The sequence below is a fragment of the Notamacropus eugenii genome, chromosome 4 (genome assembly GCF_028372415.1).
Source record: "Notamacropus eugenii isolate mMacEug1 chromosome 4, mMacEug1.pri_v2, whole genome shotgun sequence".
Taxonomy (NCBI): domain Eukaryota; kingdom Metazoa; phylum Chordata; class Mammalia; order Diprotodontia; family Macropodidae; genus Notamacropus; species Notamacropus eugenii.
In genome coordinates this window covers 187888580-187901613 of record NC_092875.1, presented here as the reverse complement: position 1 = coordinate 187901613, position 13034 = coordinate 187888580, and the positions used below count along the sequence as shown (strand labels likewise).

Genomic DNA, 13034 nt, shown 5'->3' with positions numbered 1-13034 from the left:
CTTGATGAATCATAGTATTAGAGATTTAAAGTTAGAAGGAACTTTAAAGGCCATTTGGTCCTACCGACTCATTTTATAGATAAGGTACAAAGGCCTAGAGATGTTAAGTAACTGGCCCCAAATCCCATAAGTAATAATTGTCAGAGCCAGGATTCAAACCCATATCATCTACTCCAAAGCCGGCACTTTTTCCATGGTACCATGGTGCAGTGACAAAGTCCATGCACCAATTCTGACACAATCTATTTAACTCTACATTTTAAAAAAAGTGCCTTTTGTGTTCAAGGACAGGTGTAGAAGGAAGAAGGGTGAAATTGTGCTGAAGAGAGTCCAGAATGCAGTAGGTGTATCTCCTGTCACCACCCACCACAGTTCCCTGCATACAAGAAGTTTTCAATAAATGTTTATTCAATTAACTAAATTTAATTCAACTAACTTTTGCTCCTTCTGACCTGGACAATGAGAAGTAATCATACTGTTTTGGCTATTTTTGTTGTTACTGTGCTATTTGTTTTCATAATAGTCAACCAATCTTGAACTGTTAGTATAAATCCAAGGAAAAAGCCTTCCCCCAAATCTCAAATCTGTCCAGTCACAGGGAAGGACCCCAACTGACGCTGGTTATCAGAGGCAGGATTTGAACCTATGACTACCTGACTCCAGGCAACACTCCAGTTCTTGCTTTTGGTTTCATTTTGTATTTTGGAGGCAATCGGGGTTAACTGGGGTCACACAGCTAGTACATATTTGAAGCTAGATTTGAATTCATGTCCTGACTTCCAAGGCCAGTGCTCTATACACTGTGCCACCTCCCTGCCCTGACTCTACTTCTTAACAATGAAAACAAGGCCACAGAGAGAGTGATTGAAACTACTTAAGAAAATATTTTTTTTCAAACACATTAGAAATACTCATTCGATCCGTATTGCCTTAGTATGTAGGCAGATTCCTAGAGCTTTGGAGTTAAAAGGGTCTTTAGAGATCATCCAGCCCAATAACTATATTTTTACAGATACAAAATTTGAAGGTCTAAGAAGTTAAATTGCTTGCCTAAAATGATGCTGCTGATTATTACAACAGAGCTGGATCTTGGACTCAGGTGTCCTCCCTGTCCACTACTCGTTTTCTCTTAGTCACACTACTTTTAAATGTGATGTACTAATTACAAATTATTTCTTACACAGTTCCTGTGAATTTTCCTCCGTGGTTTTCACTGTATTCAGTGTGGTAGGAGATCTGGAATTGTAAGATCTGAACATAAGCCAGGTGTGTTTCTGGAGAAATCTTGGAGAAACCAAGAAGAGAGAAACCTCCATGAACCTGTTTTCTTATCTATAAAATGAAGATACTGATAACTGGTGGCATCTGTATCAGAATTATGAAGCTAAAATGAAATAATATTCCCAAGGCAACTTGTAAACTAAGAATAAGGTGAAGGTTGCAGAGAGGCATATTTGGCTTGATATGTGGAAATAGTTATAACTCTCAGCTGTAGAATGGGCCACCTCAGGACCTTCCTCTTCATAGGCTGTCTTCAAGCATAGTCTGGATGCCCATTTGTTGAGGATGTGTAGAGTGTTTTCTGTACAAGAGATGTTGGACAAGGATGGCCTCTGAGTCTCTTCCTATTCTTAGATCCTATTTTTGTGAAAGCATCACAGAAATGTCAGTTGTTACAATAATGCTTGCTTTATGTATTTTAATAATAAAACTGAATTTCTTTTAAAAATAGTCTATAATGTTAGTCTTTCCTCCAAAAGTCCTAATTAGTGGGGTTTTTCTCCTCCCTTCATATCCTCTTCTCCCTTTTCTTTAACCTGTCTTCCTGTTCCATTTAATTCCTGTCATCTCACTGAATTTCATTGAATCATAGAAAAGCAAACCAGAAAGTTAAGAAGGTACAATCTATATCAGTAGAGTCAAACTCAGATAAAATAGAGCCCCTAATCCATACATAAGGATCTCTGCAGGCTGCATATTGACTTATTTTTAAATGTAATATTGTCTATGTTTTACTGTATTGTCATTGTTTATTTCTTCAAATATTTCCTGATTACATTTTAATCTAGTTCAGCCCCACTCAGGAATGTTGCAGGCTGTATGTGGCCCAATTACGTGTTTGACCCCTCTGATCTACATAGGTCTTCATATTTATATACCTATATCTATATATCCCCATATATATCTATATATCTTCATATATCCACACCAGAAAAAAACACCTTTGTCTATCCTCTTGCTTCTACTAACCAGCTAGAGATCAAAGGTAGAAGTCAAGATGTATTTAAAGAAAAGGTTATTTTTTTATAATAAGCTTTTTGGTTAATGCAATAAAGATTTTATGCCAACCACATATGTACTAGTTTTATCATTCTATTTAATTTATATAAATATACCAATTTATACAAATATATCATTACCAATTATTATTTCTGTGATCTGGATAAATTACTTTACTTCTTAGTACCTCAATTTCCTTATCAGTAAAATAAGGGAGTTGGACTAGATGGTTTCTAAGATCTCACAATGTTTAGGGTCCTAAAAATGGGAGAAAGAACCCTGAGGGACCTCTTGGTGGTGCATTAATACACTGAGTTTGTCAGATTTATTTATACTCTCATTGGAAGACAGGGAGCACCTGATCTGGATGGAAAGGAAGTGAAAGGGGAAATTTTCCTGATAAATGGGGACAAAGACTTAGGGAGAGAAATTTAAGGGGGAACCTTAGGAAGGGCTCTGTGCTGAGGGGGAGTTCAGATGCTCTAGGTTTGAACTCTTAGTTGCTGAGCCGTGGAGTAGTATAAAGAATGGTGGGTTAGAGTCATCAGGCAGGTATTCTAGTCTGAATTCTGATGCCAAGTTAACATTTTGATCATAGGCAGAAATTAGCCTCTGTTTTATTATCTATAAAAAGAAAGGACTGGATTAGAACTCCTCTAAGGTCTCTTTTAGCTCTCTAAGATTGTAAAAGATTCTGCTGCTTTGGACAGCCTTGAGACCCATTATGAATCCATATTCTTACCAGTGATAAACTTGTTCTGTGCCCGTGTAAGTCAGTTTAATAGTTGGTACAATATTAATACATAAAATTAAATATACCATTTTACATAATGAGATATTTTCCATTTGAACAGAAGTGGTGTTCATAGTTATAAACATTGTGATGATTTAATATAAAGTTTCTAAATATATATCTATATATACATATCATTTTCCAAGCTAGTGGTTAGTTTATGCTGCATTGGAGAAGCCTTAATAGCTAAGCTGTATTTAAAATGAGATGGGAAAAACCAAGTAAATATTGTACTTTTTGAAATGAATCATATATTTAGCTTTATTGTGGTTCCTTTGAACAAAAAGGTCTCCTCTAGTTTGCCAAGCTAACTATCTTTGTGATTGGATTGTCTATTTTGATAGATTTCTAGCCTTTTCAGTCCCCCTTTTCTTGAATAGCATTTGGTACATCCCCAGATTTGTGCATATATCCTTGTATACCAGAGCTCCTGACAGCTTGCATTTAGCTTTTAGGAGGCAGTTGATCACAGCTTTTCAGTGCATCTCTTTGGCTGTATAAGTGACAAACTGGAAACTAGCAGACTCAGTACAGTTCCTTGGGAAAAGCCAGCTTCTCGTGTCAGCCTCCCTCCCTTTGTTCTCCAGCCCAGAAGATGCACACCAGAGGGGCTGCATGGTGACTGGAGGTTTGTTTTGGCCATCTCTGCGCTTCTGTTGACTTGTTCACTTTTCGCAGCCATGTCATCTCCAGGAGCCATGGAAAATAGTCAGAAGAATCCCTGTAGGTGGAACTTTATTTTCTGCTTTTCCTTAATTGTCTTTATTTTAAATTAATTTTTAAAACAAAACCCCTGCTGAAGTACACAGCAGTATTTGCATAGCTTGGTTTTTGGTGTATTGGTAAAAGGATGAAATTAAATTTGATTGGAACTGACTAAGATGAATAACTAGCTATACAAGTTTAATGAGCATGTTATTAATTTCTTTTCATTACTAAAAAGTACGAGTCAAGTTTTAATGCAAAGAAACAAACCAATGAAAGAATGTAGCACAGAAGCACTGAGGCTTTTGCTTTTTAGATTTTTATTCTGTAATGTCATCATTGGGTGAAATTGTCATTCTGTAATGTCATCATCAAGTGAAAAAACAGACTTTTTTTGAGATTGCATTAGTATTCACAAATAAAATAATGATTATCAGTAAGATAGAGTCAGGTGTTGAACTAATGAGCATGGTTCTTAAGGTGAGTAGCTAGAGGACAACAGCCTCCTTCTTTCGCTTGCCAGTGAGGTGTTCATTTTACAAGAAGTAACATAATTAAACATTTAAACGAGCCATATCTAATTACACTATGTCCTGACAATTGGGTTCCTGTTGTTATTTATGTGATTTTATAATAGATTTTTTCTTGAAATTATTTATATATGTAATAAAAAGATTTAATCATAATAATATTTTTGTAGACTCTTAAAACTTCAGAGGTAATGTTTGGAGCATTAAAACAGCTCTGTTTTGGCACCTGTTGGACCAAGGCCATGGTTTTATTGGATATCTCTATGTGGCATATTTAGATGGAAAAGTTAAATTCATGATGAACTTCTTTTCCTTATTGTGGAAAATGACACCTTTAATAAAAGTGGTGTTAATTGAATAATTCATTAGATGAAGAATAATTTGTCATTAATTATTACATTTTTTAAAGCTAAAGACTCCATATTATATCTTTAAAATGGCAGAAGGTAGTTTGTGTCATGACATGTTGTTAATCATAACTTGCTGGAGAGAAGACTTATGTAATTTTTAAAGAAATAAATAGGAAGTATGTATTTCCATTAGCCCATTTAGATATGTGTGTATATATATGTACATATGTGTGTATTTGTGTGTGTGTATATGTGTATATATGTATGTAGGTATGTATGTATCATACTTCTAAATTGGACTAAGAGAAATCACACTGGAAATGAGCATGTTTATGTGTGTTATAGTCCAGCAAAACCCAAGACAACTATCTCCACTTTTATTTCTTTCAAATTTTATAAATAAACCCACCTGTATATTTTTCTAATGGAAAAACCTTGTATTTGTTTGAAAGGCAATAATTTGCTCCCTTATATTTATATTACTGGTAGTACAAATGAGTAAATAACATAGTATACAAAGAGTTACATTTAACATACTGATATCTTGTGGCATTGAATTACTTCTCTTAAGAAATTAATTGATCCTTTGTCTTAATACTATGTTAAAAGGATCATGATCTTATATATCATTGGAGCCTTCCATTAATTAACTTGTTTAGAAATTATACTGATTGATATAGACTCTTTGGGGAGGTTGGAGTTTAAGTTAAATGTTACCCTTTTGATTACTTAAAATAATTATACTGTTGAATGCTCAGCAATTATTTCAGTCTTGCTATCTCTAGAAATATAAATGGTTATATGGTTTCTTCAATGTATAGCAAGCATTTATATTTGATAAATGTAAATACAGACATTTTCTTTCATTATCATTTCAAGAGCATCTTATAAAAAATACTGGACTCTAAAAATGTCAGTCTTTAGAAAGACAAAGTTAGATTCCATGAAAACTGAAAATTCTATTAAAATTGTTTAAATGAAGAGTAATCGGTTGAATTACTAGGAAACTATTCCCTGAAATTTTTAAAGGGGTTTTGGTAGGAAAATATTATTTGGGACCTTATACTTTTTTTGTGTCTAAGATTTAATGAAGAAGATACAGGGATTTAGTGGGCAGATTTTGCATTACCCCAGAAGTTGGTCTCTTTTTTCCTCATATGATGAGAATACTTTTTCTAGGGCAAAAGAGGAGTTGTGTCCTATTAATTTTGGAGGTACATTATGATGGGTAATTCATTTAGCTTTCCTTGTGAAAGCAATTCAGTTTTTCTTATAGAGAGAAAACAGGTAAATGGAGGAAAGTTAAGACCAAATTTGAATATTTATAAAGAATAACATTGTTATAGGTTTTTACCATAATAATGTAGAATTCTTTAAATTCCTTGAAATTGATTCTTTTCCATTTGGAAAAAAATCTGCTTAAAAACATTTATTCAGGGTACATGTTAACATATAAGATATTAGTCAAAGTTTTTTTTTTGACATCATAATCCTAACTGTAAGAAGCATTTGAAATAAATATATTAATTTTAAGATGTGGCAAAACTGCACAGTCAGAAGGCTTCTTATATGAAGAAGCTCCTTCAGTAATAGTAAATATAATAATTTTTTCCATTATAATCATATTAATATTGCATTTCATACTATTTTAAAATATTCTTACTTAACCAGTGTTTTTTTTCTGATGTACATTATAAACACTTCCCTCCCTCCACTGATCTTATTGATTCAATGAGAATTACGACCAAAAACTTGTTTTATAACAATGTGGATTAAAAGCAAGCATTAACGTTTTTGAATGTGTAAACTTTTAGTCAAAACGTTTTATTTACACTTATATTCAGTAAAATTAATGATATGGTATATAGCATTAATATCAATGCAGATATTCATTTATACTAATAATCTGATTGCTTTAAAATTTTAACAAAATGAAATTTATCCAGTAATAGAAGAAGACTTTAAAAAACTACTTGGGACATTTATCAGCTTCCACAGGTTTTTTTCCATGTACTACTCGTTAGAACATTTCCTTCTCTTCTTTCCTGTGTTACTCAGCTGGGTATTGCATTGGACAATTCAGTCTGTAGTTATTATATACCTCCTATTCTGCAAGGAATGTAAATTTCTTTAGGACAAGGACTTTCACTTTTGTATTCCCAGTGCATACTACAGTACTTTGTAGATTGTAGGTGCTTATTAACTATTTGTTGAATTTAATTGAGTTTGAGCTGTATTATTCAGCTTAAACATTAAATAAAAACAAGAGACTAATCTGTGTGTTTAAGTTTTAATTATTGTTTAATGGTTTCAATGAATTTATTGTGTTTGAGGGAGAATTTTCCTCTTGTTCATTCATGTCAACTGAACATGACTTTCCAGTTGGATTAAAGCTTTGACTGAAAAAGAGATACCTCCTAGTATAATTTAACTTCATTGATTTTTTAAAGTGATATATTTTAAGAACTACCAGAACTACATCTGAGTAGCCATAAAAAAATTAATGAAAGCCTTCCATTTCAAACAGCTGTTTTCAGAACATCAGTTTTGAAAGAATTTATGGTGCCTTTATGTAGATTCTTTCATCTTTCTTAAAATCATTACATCTTAGAAAAGGAAAGACCCTTAGAGATGGAAAGGATCTTACAGCTTATCAGTTCCAATATCTAACCCAACATATAAATTCCTCTGTAGCATCCCTGAGATATAACCAGTCAACCTTCTTTTTAATATTTCAAATGATACTAATCTCATTAGTTTCTAAAGCAGTAATTGCTTTTCTGGACAGCTCTAATTGTTTTTGTTTTTCAGTCAAAGCTTTTCTTCATATTAAACCAAAACCTGTTTCCCCATAGCATTCACCCATTCATGTTAGTTCTGTCATAGAGCGACATAGAAGATGCATACATGCTCTTCTACATGATAACTGAAAATAGGTGAAGAGAAAAACATCTTTCTTCTTCCTGTATAAATATATCTAGTCCCTTCTCCCATTCCTCCTACAACATGGTTTTCAGACGTTCTACCACCTGGTTACCCTTCTTTGAATACTCACTAGATCATTAATGTCCCTTTTAAAATATGAAGCCAAGAACGAAACATAGTCTTCTAAATATAGTCTGACCACTCTTATTTCCATTAACTAGAAGTAGCATTTCTGTTAATGAAGCCTAATTAGCTTTTAAGGTTGTTGTTATTCAATATATAGTAGCTATATCATAGTGTTTGATTATATTGAACTTGTGGTCAACAAACCCCACAAATCTTTTTTTATATAAATAATTATCAACACAGTGCTCCCCCAAACTATTCTTGTAAAATTGATTTTTAATCTTAAATTTTCAGTTTTGTTGTATGAAGAACTCTATTCCTGGTTTCCTCTTTTTCTGATATGTACTTCAGCTCTCTCTATGCAGGTAGTTTTAAATTTACAAAAGTGGCATCTTCCAAAGTTTCATATATCAAGGCAAGTAAGTGAGTTGCTTGAAATTCAGATACACATCCTCATAAGAACAAGGTAATCAGGTGGTTAGATTGCAAGACCAACTCATAAAAGCTTTTTAGGCCCACAGTATACTGGAAGTACCTTACTAATATATAATATAAATATAATATAATGCCTAGTCATCATTTATGAATGAATATATTTTATATACAGAGTTCCAGCTTGGAATGCCAGGAACATATGTCTTAAATCTTTATATGGGTAACTGGAGTTTTCTCTCTCCTGCCACTGAAGATGTCTCCAGTGGTCTGTGGTGGTTAGCAAATAGGATAAAGGCTCTGGATTGAGGAATAAGATAAAGATTATTGAGTATTAGAGTTAAGAGTGGGAACAAAGGTTTGTGAAGGATGAGAAGCTGGGGCAGGGTGTTGAGGTTAGCTTGCTTATGAAATCGTCCATCTTCCTTTGATAATGTCGACCATGAGGGCTTGTGGAAAATTATGTCAAAATTTGGTTTCCCATGGAAGTTCATCAGTATTGTACATCATTTTCATGACAGCATACTTGAATGGGTTCTGGATGATGGCAGATACTCTCATGCTTTGCCAGTTACCAACAGAGTGAAACAAGGCTGTGTGTTTGCTTCTAATGCATTTTAGCATGTTTTCAGCAATATTGTTAGACACTTTCAACAAGAATGGTAGCAAAATCACTACCATGCTGATGGTAAATTATTTCACTTGAAAAGACTACAAGCCAAGGCAAAAGTGGAAGGAGAGTTGTGCTTGATTGTTTGCAAATGATTATGAGCACCAAAGTATGGGTTGATTCTCTGCTGTTTGTGCTAGTTTTGGTCTAACAGCACCAAGAAAACACAGGTTCTCCATCATCTAGCACCACACCATATATACATAGGACCATCAGTTACAGCAAATGGAGAAGTTTTGAGTACTGTGGTTAAGTTCAGTTACCTGGGCAGTATACAGGGATGCACATCCAGATGATGAGTGAGGTTGATGCACATGTTGCCATAGCTAGCTCAGTGTTTGGGAGGCTCTGAAGGAAATTATGGTAGAGAAGAGATATTAGATTGCCTACCAGACAAAAGGTCTGTAGAGCCATTATGCTGACTTCATTGTTGTATGCCTATGAAAGCTGGACAGTATACTAGTACCATGCCAGGAAACTGAATTGCTTCCATTTGATTGTCTTAGGAAGATTCTGAAGATCACCTAGCAAGATAAAGTACCAGACACTGATGTTCTTTCTTAAGTTAAACTGCCAACCATTCAAACTCTACTACAGAGAGTGCATCTCTGATGAGCTGGCCATGTTGTCTGAATGTCAAATGTACATTTGATTAAAAGACTGTTTTGTGGAGAACATACAAGGCAAATGCTTCTGTGGAGATCAGAAGAAGTGATAGAGATCTTAAGATCTCTGAAGAACTTTTGAATCAATTGCATAACATGGGAGATACTGGCAAAGGACGACACAGCGTGGCATGCCCGCATCAAGAGAGACACTGTGTTCTGTGAATGAAGCAGAATTGCAGTTGTTCAAAAGAAACATGAAATGCACAAATTTAGAGACGTCTCCACTCCAGATGTTCACATGGACTATTTGTGCCCAACCAGTGATAGAGCTTTCTGAGCTCATGTTGGTCTGATCAGCCATAGTCAGACTTACTGACTCCAACATAGTGATACCATTTGGTCCTCCTCCAGCTTAGGAAATAGGATGGGAACAATGATCAGTGGAAGGAATTTCTTTCCTGTCTTTGTTCTTACTATACTAGTGTCCAGCTACAGTATAGTATGGCAGGAAGAGCAGGTGCCTTAGATGTCCCCAGTCCCTTCTTGTCTGCAGTTTGTGATAACCTGTGCTGGGTAAAGAGGAAGGAAAGAAAGGGAGGAATGTCAGTGAGGTTTCTCTTAACAAATTGTCATGAAGTTGAGGGAGGGAGGGTCAGGCAGTCAACAAGCAGTTATTGAACATGTTATGTGGCCAGGCACTCATCTATATATTGAGGATTTAGAGAAGGGCACTAAACAGTATCTGTCATCAAAAAGCTTCTGTTCTAATGGGAATAACATAAATAATGAGATACACTGTCTCTCTCTCTCTCTATATATATGTATATATGTACGTATACACATACACACAGAGTAGATGGAAAGTAATCTGAAAGGGGAAGGCATAAGCATCTCAGAGAACTGGGAATGGTCTCTCACCTGTAGGGGAGTTGAACTGAGTCTTAAAAAAAGCCACGAAAGCTAAGATGTGGAGGTAAGGGGCCTGAGCCTTCATGACATGGGAGCAGACACAGGGCAAAGGCACAGAAATGAGAGATGGAGTGTTATTTCTGAGGAGCAGCAAGTTGGCCAGTGTAGCCAAATCATAGAACATATGGCGGGGAGTAAGACATAAGAAGACTAGAAAGGTAGGAAGGGGCCAGGTTTTGAAAAGCTTTCAGTGCCAAACATAGTGGCAATATCAAACATTTGATCCTAGAGGTAAGAAGGAGCTCATTGAGCAAGACAATGATAAAGTCAGAATTTTTTTTTTTTTTTAGAAAAATCATTTTGGTAGTAAAGTGGAGGATAGATTGGAATGGGGAGAGACTTGAGGCAAGGAGATCAGTTAGAAAACTTTGGCAATAGTTGAGGTGAGAGGTGAAGCAGGTTTAAACTAAAGTGGTAACTGCGTGAAAAAAGGAAGTATATGAGAGATATTGTGAAGGTAGCAACAGGATTTGACAACAGATTGGCTTTATTGGGTGAGAATAAAAAAGAGCACTGAAGTTTCAGGCCTAAGTGACTAGTAGAATGGTGGTACCTCAAAAGAATAGTTGAGAAAAGGGGGTCTGTACTCAAGATATTACAAAGGTAAAATTGATCACCCTTAACAAGGTTGGATATGGGGAGGGACATACTGTGAAGAATCAAGGATAACACCTATGTTGTGAGCCTAGGTGACTAGAAGGATGGTAGTGTCCTTGACAATAATAAATGAGTTAGGAAGAGGAAAGTGTTCGAGGAGAATGGTAATGAGTTCATTTTGGGCATGTTGAGTTTAAGTTGTCCATTAGGCAATTAGAGATGTGAGACTAGAAATCATGAGAGAGGATAAACTGATATCAGAATCAGATTTATATTGTTGATAATTGAACTCATGTGAGTTGATGAGATCACTAAGTGAAATAATACAGAGGAATAAAAGAAGAGGACCCAGGTCAGAACCTCAAGGCACACTCACAATTAGAGGAGAAGCAAAAAGGGGGAAAAGTACTTAGTCTCTTGTCTTTAGATGGTGAAAAGTGCCAGCTGTGTCCAGCTGTACTTCTTTCCTCCCTCCTATCCTTTCTTCCCCTCCCCCCACCCCCAAATTGTTCTTACTCCTTGTCACTGTCCTTGACTCTAGCCCTGTAGATAGCTCTCTCTGCATATTTGTGTAGGTCAAGAAAAAAATGGAATGAGTGAGTCCTTGTTTGACCCTGAAACTAAAAATGGCTGATTTTTAGCCTGGAGCAAAGGGAAAAGAAAAAAACCAAAAACAGTAACCCAGATTGAACTTATTTTTTGCCTTTGAGGAAGTTTATTCAAAATCAATTAATGAAAACTAATGATTCTCAGTTTGACTTAGCCCCCAGCCAAGAGAAAGCTTAACACTTTTGGTCCAATACTCAAACTTTGGGCCTTTTTGTGTCTCATTGTACTGATACTCAATTCTTTCTCAGTAATTGATTAGATAGCTCCAGAAATTAGAAAAGTAACATCATAGAACACAGTAATGTTTTTGTTTTTTTTGTTTTTTTTTTTTTTATTAAACTTTTAACATTTATTTTCACACAATTTTGGGTTACAAATTTTCTCCCCTTTTTTCCCCTCCCCCCCCAGACCCAGGCTTTCTAATTGCCCGTGTGACCTATCTGCTCTCTCCTCTATCCTCCCTCCCTGCCCTTGTCTCCGTCTTCTCTTTTGTCCTGTAGGGCCGGATAGCTTTCTTGACCCCTTAACCTGTATTTCTTGTTACCCAGTGGTAAGAACATTACATTTGGTCCTAACACTTTGAGTTCCGACTTCTTTAGCTCCCTCCCTCTCTACCCCTTCCCCTTGGACGACAGGCAGTTCAATATAGGCCATATCTGTTTAGTTTTGCAAATGATTTCCATACTAGTTGTGTTGTATAGGCCTAACTATATTTCCCTCCATCCTGTCCTGTCCCCCATTACTTCTATTTTCTTATGGTCCTTTCCCTCCCCATGAGCGTCGACCTCGTATTGCATTCTCCTCCCCATGCCCTCCCCTCTATCCTCCCCCCCATCCTGCTTGTGCCCCTGTCCCCCACTCTCCTGTATTATGAGATAGGTTTTCCTATCAAAATGAGTGTGCATTATATTCTTTCCTTTAGTGGAATGTGATGAGAGTAGACCTCGTGTTTTTCTCTTGCCTCCCCTCTTTACCCCACTACTAATAAGTCTTTTGCTTGCCTCTTTTATGAGAGATAATTTGCCCCATATAACTTCTGCCTTTCTCCTCCCAATATTTCTCTCTCACTGCTTGATTTCATTTTTTTTTTTTTTTAGTATATGATCCCATCCTCTTCAATTCACTCTGTGCACTCTGTCTCTATGTATGTGTGCGTGTGTGCATGTGTGTGTGTGTGTACTCCCACCCAGTGCCCAGATACTGAAATGTTTCAAGAGTTATAAATATTGTCTTTCCATGTAGGAATGTAAACAGTTCAACTTTAGTAAGTCCCTTATGATTTCTCTTTGCTGTTCGCCTTTTCATGGTTCTCTTCATTCTTGTGTTAGAAAGTCAAATTTTCTTTCCAGCTCTGGTCTTTTCATCAGGAAAATTTGAAAGTCTTCTATTTCATTGAAAGACCATTTTTTCTCCTGAAGTATTATACTCAGTTTTGCTGGG

The 13034-nt window shown here is 35.7% G+C and overlaps 1 protein-coding gene across 9 annotated transcripts in view; it reads left to right on the top strand.

The window, feature by feature from the left end:
- The window catches only part of DTNBP1 (dystrobrevin binding protein 1), a 180955-nt gene that overhangs the window by 105477 nt on the left and 62444 nt on the right, over window positions 1-13034 (top strand). For 3 of the 9 annotated variants that reach the window (XM_072603894.1, XM_072603896.1, XM_072603892.1), the window contains exon 7: window positions 3661-3796. The exons of the other annotated variants lie outside the window; for them this stretch is intronic. In XM_072603894.1, coding sequence (XP_072459995.1) covers window positions 3661-3796 — 136 coding nt within the window. The remainder of the gene's footprint in view (window positions 1-3660; window positions 3797-13034) is intronic. 9 annotated transcript variants of the gene reach the window in all.